Genomic DNA, 8,667 nt, shown 5'->3' with positions numbered 1-8,667 from the left:
GTGGTGTGTGTGTAGCTTCATAATAAACAATTGTTTACATTGCCCTGCTGAATGGTAGGGAGAATCTTACCATTTCCTCGTTCTGGTACCTGTATGTTTTCCCCATGGTGCCAATAGCAGCTCCGGGAAGGAGGCCATTTAAATGGCAGAAACTTAACCATGAAGCCCAGACACGCACCCATAACTGGATCGACAGATTCATGGATGTACCCCCAGAACACAGTCACTGTACAAGTGTGTGAAAAGGGATGATGCCAAGGGAGTAAGTGGAAGAGGTGAGGACCCGGCCTTGTTGGCACTAACAGGGTTAAACCAGTAGCAAGGGCTGGCCCAAAGGCCAACAATTGGGGCACGGCTGGATAATTGGCAGCTCCCCTAACAGGAGAAGGCATCCCATAGAGCTGGAAAGGAAGGGAACAGAAGAAGCCAGGACCCCTCCCCTTGTTCCCGGGCCAATGACAGCTCTTGGGCCAGGACTTAAAGAGGGCCATGGGAAGGAGCTTGAGAATGAATGAGAGGCAAGACTTTGATGGCGAGTGGAAGCATAAGGAGCCAGGCAGCTGGTGCAGGCAGTGCTGCAACTCTCCTGGGTGAGAGAGCCTCATGTTATCGTTCTACAATAAGAGAAGAAAGTTCTGAGTTACTTGGCATTCTCCTGTTCCTTGGGGGACTTATGGATGGTCAGCCCCTCTCCAGCCTTCTGTGCAGTCCCATCCTCCCTCCCTCTCCATGAGCAGGACCCGAAAAGGATCCAGCAGCTACAAAGTGGTATTTACATTCCCTACCTCCTTTGTTCCCCACCGCTGCACTGCAGCCAGAGAACTGGGAGATTCAGACACAGCTATGGTGCGGGCTTCCAACTCATCCCCTTATTGCCTGAATTGCAGGGTGGAAAGATGCTGGGTGCTCACCTTGACCCATAAGGACATAAGAGTCCTGCAGGATCAGACTAGTGGTCCATCTAGTCCAGTGTCCTGTTTTACACAGTGACCAACCAGTTACTCTGGAGGACCAGCAACAGGGCATAGTGGCTAAGGACTTCCCCTGATGTTGCCTCCTAGCTCGGGAATTCAGAGGTTTACTGCCTAAGATATACAGAGGTGTCTAACAGTAGTCATTGTGACCTCTCCGATGTGAATCTTAATCCCTGTTTAAAGCCATCACTATATACACTGGTGGTGAATCCCACAATTTTCCATTGGTAACGAATTCCACATCCTTGAGGCGATCACTGCATTCTTTGGCAGTGAATCCCACAATTCAATTACTCATTGAATAAAGTACTTCCTCTTGCTCATCCTGAATGTACTGCCCCCAAGTTCTAGCATTACGGGAGAAAAAAATCCTCTCTATCCAATTTTGCCACCCCGTACATAATTGTGATGAACTATGAAAAACCACTCTGAGGGGAGGTAGTAGCAGAGGCTCACTCTGATTGGTGAGTCGCCTCCAGGACAACGGAAGCATCCAGCAGGGGGCTGGGGGGGGGGAAGGAGAGCTGACAGTTGGAAGGGTGGTGGGAGGGGTTCTTTTTGGAGAGAGTGAATCTAATTGAGGAGGGGGCCTTTTGAGTGGCTGCCTTCAGAGAGACAGTGGGCAGGATGTCCCAGAGACAGGGGCAGAGCAGACTCTGCTGAAGGGATTTGCCAGAGTAAAAGGTCAGACCCAGGTTAAAAAAGAGAAAGACATCCACTCACACAGGGACTAGTTGGGATTCAGAGCCTAATCAGGGGAACCCTGGTTTATTGGTGGTATAAATTCACTAGTATCACAACTGCCTGCTTATTGTAAGGAACCTTCTGATAGGGTTTATAATTTTTATTTTTAAACCCTGCTATTGGTGCCATTCTTTCATACCTGTCGGGAAAGGTTTGGGCTCCTGAGGTTCACTTTACCTGAGAAGGGTTCCTCACAATAATTTTATAGACCTCTATCATGTCACCCCTTACATATGTCTTTTCTAAACTGAAAAGCTCCAGACTCCTTATCCTTCCTTCATAGGAAAGGTTACCCAGCCCACAAACTGCTCGCCTTAATAAACAGAAACAAGCTAGCAGCTACAGGATTGGGGGGGGGGCACAGCTGTGATACAAATGGCCATCAAAGGTCTCTATTCTCAAGCAACGGCTGCCACTGCTCAGGGCTGTCAATGTATCAACATGCTGAAAAACTGTACAACAAATGATCTGATTGCTGGTAAAGCTGGTGGTGACTGCTGTTTTATTGGTGAACTGAATTTCTGAACTTGTTTTTCATCCTGTATTTCTAAAATAGGTCTTCAGAGAGGCAGCACACAAATTATCTAATAAATACATGAATATATCATAAGAACATAAGAACATAAGAGATGCTATACCTTGTGGCTAATAGCCACTGATGGACCTCTGCTCCATATGCTTATCTAATTCCCTTTTGAAGCCGTCCATGCTTGTAGCTGCCACCACTTCCTGTGGCAGTGAATTCCATGTGTTAATCACTCTTTGGGTGAAGAAGTACTTCCTTTTATCCGTTCTAACCCGACCGCTCAGCAATTTCATGGAGTGCCCACGGGTTCTTGTATTGTGAGAAAGGGAGAAAAGTACCTCTTTCTCTACCTGCTCTTTCCCATGCATAATCTTATAAACCTCGATCATGTCACCCCTCAGTCGTCTTTTCTCCAAGCTAAAGAGCCCTAAGCGCTTTAACCTTTCCTCATAGGGAAAGTGTTCCAACCCTTTTATCATTCGGGTTGCTCTTTTCTGCACTTTTTCCAAAGCTATAATATCCTTTTTAAGGTGTGGTGACCAGAATTGCACACAGTATTCCAGATGAGGTCGCACCATTGATTTATATAGGGGCATTATTATATTGGCTGATCTGTTTTCAATACCCTTCCTAATAATCCCCAGCATAGCATTGGCCTTCTTTATTGCAGTCACACACTGTCTCGACATTTTCAGTGAGTTATCTACTACAACTCCAAGATCTCTCTCTTGATCAGTCTCTGCCAGTTCAGACCCCATCAATGTGTCCCCCAACGGTCCCAATCCCCCAACGGTTGGTGTTTATTCATATCTGAAATGAAATGAATATGGATAGACAGCTGAGAACGTCAAAAAGTTGTTTTTCTACATCCTGGAATATTGACTAGTTTAACGGCTCAGTCTCCAGCCAGCATAAACTCAGCAAAATGTAAACCAGTCCATTGTCTTAACGTTCACCGTGAACAGCATCTTGCAAACCCAGGACAAGCCTTGTATTAATTAATTAATTAATTTGGCAAACAGGACTCCAGGCATCATGTTCCTGTTGATTTGGTTGGCAGTTAGGCATCCCATGTGGCTTTTACATACCTTCATCAGGGATACTAGCTCTTGTTCTGTTTTATTCCTTAAGCAACGCACCATTTCAGCACTGTTCGTTTCACAGCCAGAGACCTTTGCTATTTCCTTTGGTTGAGATTAAAAAAAAGAAAAGAACATGCAGTTAAAGGCAGTTGTGATATGAACAAGGAAGAACAGCCATGGGTCAATTGGGTGGTGCTGAAAGACTTTGGCTGGGTTCACTCATACAATTTTAGAGTTGCTATCCCGAGTTTCAGTGGGTTTCCACCCCAAATAACAGGTTGTCGGAAGCATCACGAATGCTCCTAATCTGCACCCACCATGTCTTGTAGTGCTGGAAAGTGTCATCAAGTCGCAGCCAACTTATGTGAACCTCATAGGCTTTTCAAGGCAAGAGAGGAACATATCTGCACAGCAACTATGCATGCCCTTGGTGCTTTCCCATCCCAGTACTAACCAGATGTCAGCTTGACGTCTATACCTGGGAAAGTTTTAGAACAAATCATCAAACAGACAATCCTTGAGCATTTAGAAAGGACAGCTGAGATTACTAAGAGTCAGCATGAGTTTCTCAAGAACAAGTCATGTCAGACTAACCTTATCTCTTTTTTTTAGAAAGAGATTGCTGGATCATGGAGATGCTGTACACATAGTTTATCTTGATTTCAGTAAGGCTTTTGGTAAGGTTCCACATAATATGCTTGTTGACAAATTGGAAAAATGTGGTTTGGATCCTATGACTGTTAGGTGGATCTGTAACTGGTTGACAAATCACACCCAAAGAGTGCTTGTGAATGATTCCTCATCTTCTTTGAGAGGAGTGACAAGTGGAGTTGTCTCAGGGATCTGTCCTGGGACTTGTTTTGTTCAACATCTTTATCAGTGATTTGGATGAAGGGATAGAGGGGATGCTTATTAAATCTGCAGATGATACTTAATTAGGAGATGCAGTAGAAGAACTTGACAGGCTGCAAAACTGGGCTAAAACAAATAAAATGAATTTCAATGGGGATAAATGTAAAGTTCTGCATTTAGGTAGTAAAAAATCAAATGCATAATTATAGGTTGGGTTGGGGGAGACTTGTCTTGGCAGTAGTATGTGCGAAAAGGAGCTAAGGGTCTTATTAGACTATACACTGAACATGAGTCAGCAGTGTGATGAGGTTGCTAAAAAGGCAAATGCGATTTTGGGTTGTATCAACAGAAATATAGTGTCCAGATCACGTGAAGTGATGGTACCACTTTACTCTGCTCTGGTTAGACCTTACCTATTGTGTTCGGTTTTGGACACCACCATTTAAGAAGAATATGGACAAGCTGGAACGTGTCCAGAGGAGAACAACAAAGATGGTGAGGGGTCTGCAGACCAAGTCCTATGAGGAAAGGCTGAAGGAGCTGGGTATGCTTAGCCTGGAGAGGAGACGACTGAGAGGTGATATGATAACCATCTTCAAGTACCTGAAGGGATGTCATATAAAGGATGGTACAGAGTTGTTTTCTGTTGCCCCAGAAGGTCGGACCAGAACCAATGAGTTGAAATTAAATCAGAAGAGTTTTTGGCTATACATTAGGAAGAACTTCCTGACAGAGTGGTTCCTCAGTGGGATAAGGCTTCCTAGGGAGGTGGTGGGCTCTCCTCCTTTGGAGGTTTCAAACAGAGGCTGGATGGCCATCTGACAGCACTGCTGATTCTGTGAACTTAGGCAGACCATGAGAGGGAGGGTAGGAAGGGTTGCCTCAGTGCTTAGTTCTTGTGGCCCTTTCTTACACGCCCAGGGAAATGCTGATTGCCACTTTGGGGTCAGGAAGCAATTTTTCTCCAGGCCAGTTTGGCCAAGGATCCTGGAGTTTTTTTTTTGTCATCTTCTGGGTGTGGAACAGTGGTCACTGTATATATCAGGCTGGCACCAGGTCTTCTAATGAGATCTAGTTGGGTGGAGGAAAGGAATGTGACATTGGGTTAGCATCTCCCCAACCCCCCTGCAATTACCAGCAGAGAAAGGGGAGGGGGGGCAAAGATAAGTGGTGTAGGATCTGACTAGGATTTGGAAAGCTCAGGTTCAAATCCCCGCTTTGCTATCAAAGCTTGATAAGTAGCCTTGGTTCAGGAACTCTGACTTCCCCTAACCTACCTCCCAGTGTTGTTATTGTGAGGATAATACGGAGGAGTGGAGAATGATGTTATAAGCCACGTTGAGTCCCCATTGGGGAGGAATGAGGGGCACACATATATTTTAAGAAATTTAATTCATGTCATACATTTTTTAAAACCAGACTAACAACACCCTTGTATCACCTCATAACCTGTGGTTTTGGTCTCAGCCATTATTCCTTGTCAACTTTTTATTCATAGCACACTATAGGCCTCTTTTAAAACACTACACTGCCATTCCAAACTTACCAACAAAGTTTACATCTGTGGCGCAGCAGCACAGAGGCATTCATATATTGCAAATGAGGAGGGGGCGCAATGGAGAAGGTAATATTGTCGTATAATTTAAGTTAGGACTCCAAGTGGCTTACACAAACATAAAAACAAATACAATAACACAGTAGTATATATAAGGAAGCAAGAAAGTGTGATATGCACAATCACCATATTATACAAAAAAGGCAATGTGTGGACTTCCCATGCAGGTAGCGTTTCCATTCACCTGAACCAGACCGCTGTTGTCTCCTCATGAAAAGTGCACGTATTGCCCTTTTCACGTGATACCAGGATTGTGTATATTAGGTGTATCACAGGGACCTGTGGGCTCCTGCGTTTCACAAACAGAATCCCAGTGTATTACCTGCAAAGGGCTTAGCACTTTGGTAAATAGTCCTCTGAATCTACCCATCACTTTTCCAACTCTATTCAATCAGATTTGTCCCTTGAATCTAATAAAGAAACCAATTTTGCTTAGTTTTTTTAATTTTTCAAAAGATAGCACATGCTTGAATTTCCCACCCAACCATATTCTCTGGAACTATTTTCTGTGGGTTTTCTCTACAGTAAGCCATTTGAGGATGGTGCTGTTCTGAAGAGCACAATCCCAGCATTAAACAACAGCAGACTTACTTTAGCAAGGACTTCTGGGTGGGGAGTCACCAAAGTCGGAAGCTGAACAACTCCACTTTCTGATATGGCTCTGTGAAACAAACCCTTGGACAGTGGAGATAATATCTACAAGAAAAAATATGTAGAATAGGATGCATTAAAAATCTGAGGTGTTTAAATAACAAAGGCAGTTGGTTTTCTCTGAGGAGATGTAAATGAAGCCTTCTTGACATGAGGAGACCCAGGCAGTTGCTAGGATCACTCCTTTGGTAAGGCAGTTGCTAGGATCACTCCTTTGGTAACCTTAAGGGTTTATGTTTTGGTCTCATCTGGTACAACCTTTTTTCTTTTCTTTTCTTTTTCTTTTTGTGGCCCAGGCCAGCAAAAAACCTCATAAACCTGATAAAAGAGTATTACCTGACCTGTTCTAACCTATTTATTTGAGGAGGTTTCTTTGGTCTCCCTGTCATTCTTACTTTTGGATAGAACCAAGATAAATCTCATTATTTGGGATGCTGGTCCAAGCCCTGTAGTATGCTACTCCTAATAGTGGGGAAAGAAGGAGTCTCCTCAATGTTCTCTTCCAAACATTAACTCGCTATGGCTTTTTCATCCCTAGAAATTGTTGGAACTCTGTTTTTGGGAATGGCTTCACAGGGGTCTCTAACCTTATTGTGCCTGTGGGCATTTGGGGAATTTTGAGAACAGAGAGTGGGGACCATAACAAAATGGTTGCCGTGACGGCTAGGCCCAACCACAAAATGTTGAGAGGTTCCAAGCAGCGGTTTCCCGATGGGTGCTCTTTGCAGACAGAAACGTAATGCCTTCTGGGCTCTTTCGAAGCACCCCCTGCACTAAACGAGGTTGAGGAAAGCTTAGGCAAAGAGATTTTTGTTTTGGGGAAGAGATTCTTTGGGAAGAAAGAAGGGGTCACCATGATGCAGATATAAAGATGTCAATTCGACCATTGTAAGGTATACCCACATGAGCACTAACGCTAAACCCTCCTGCAGACTCGCCAAATATGGTCACACACTGGGGATCTCCTCCAAAGCGCCGGATGTTTTCCTGAACCCACTGGAGAGCTGCTGTTTGATCCAACAAGCCCCAGTTTCCACGGGCTTCTGCAGATCCAGTACTGAAAGCAATACAGGCACAGCATATACAAATCAAGGAATGGAAAATCACATGCATTTTTCTGTGGGTCAGAAACCAGTGCAGGAAGAGTATGAAAGGAAAAAAGTCAGCCATGACCCCATTCTTACTTCTGTTTTCTGCCAACATGATATATAGTTTCTCCTATCTCTAGGGCCTTCGTGAGAGTTTCACCCACTACCATTTCTCGTATGTACCATGATTAGCTGTCTGCTCCTCTGTCCTCTTTTGCTTTGCTTTACATAACAGCCTCTGTGCTTGACCATAAAATACCTCAACCCCACTCCCCCACACTTATGTTTTCCTCTTTCACTTCCTTTGCTAGAGCTGTCAATCACTGACACATTTACCACAAACAATTAGAACATTTCATGATATCACAGCACTATCGCAGATAGACAAGCAAATAATCAAGATGCTCATTATCTGACATCTGCATATAGAATTCCCATTTATTCACTTGGGGCTGGGAATTACCAGCTCCAATCTCAGTTTTGTACCCCCAAGAAATTAAGGAGCAGAAATAAAAATAGTCTCCACATAGTGACACTCAAGGAATTTCCCCTAGTCAATATGGCAAAGACCACAGAGATAAGGCAAGGCAGCCCAGAGTGTCACACAAAAGTGACATCACATCAGTATACTCTGCCTACCCAGGCACTGCCCCCCAAATCTCCTGGCACTGACTAAGGCAGTACTGGGAACCCTATCCACATAATGTCTCAAGAGGGCTGAACTATACTTGAAACCATTTGTGTGTCCACTACAGGTCCTATTAAGCAACTTGCACTGGGAGTTCCCTGTTGAAGCTTGGATTCTCAGGTGGATTGGGATCACAGCACAGAGGAAGAAGGTATTGAAGCCACTCCCCCATGACAAATAGCATCATGTGTCAGGTTCCACAGCCAACAACTGAGTACACGCTTATCAGAAAGGTTATACTTTATTGAAGAGCTATAGATGCATTAACAAAGGCACTGTTAAGAATATTGTCGCCTCTACAAGCATAATGGGATATAGGGTATTCGTATGCACTCCCCCTTCCTTGGGCCAATTAGCCACATTCCTGCATGCGGGGGAAGGAGCCCCAGGCCGTTAGAGCCAAAAGCTGGGAACCGACAGCGCTCCCACGGTTCCCTCACTCCCAGA

General features: G+C 44.4%; 1 protein-coding gene across 2 annotated transcripts in view; it reads right to left on the bottom strand.

Moving 5' to 3' along the window:
- Positions 1-8,667, bottom strand: part of LOC107110321 (pyrethroid hydrolase Ces2e-like) — a 25,830-nt gene that overhangs the window by 12,199 nt on the left and 4,964 nt on the right. For both annotated transcript variants that reach the window (XM_015411091.1, XM_015411092.1), the window contains exons 4-6: positions 7,348-7,501; positions 6,385-6,489; positions 3,333-3,428 (exon numbers count right to left, since the gene is read on the bottom strand). In XM_015411091.1, the coding sequence (XP_015266577.1) occupies positions 3,333-3,428; positions 6,385-6,489; positions 7,348-7,501 (355 nt within the window). The remainder of the gene's footprint in view (positions 1-3,332; positions 3,429-6,384; positions 6,490-7,347; positions 7,502-8,667) is intronic.

Source organism: Gekko japonicus, unplaced genomic scaffold (assembly GCF_001447785.1).
Source record: "Gekko japonicus isolate JY-2015 unplaced genomic scaffold, Gekko_japonicus_V1.1 scaffold711, whole genome shotgun sequence".
Taxonomy (NCBI): Eukaryota; Metazoa; Chordata; class Lepidosauria; order Squamata; family Gekkonidae; genus Gekko; species Gekko japonicus.
This window is presented reverse-complemented; position numbering and strand designations above follow the sequence as displayed.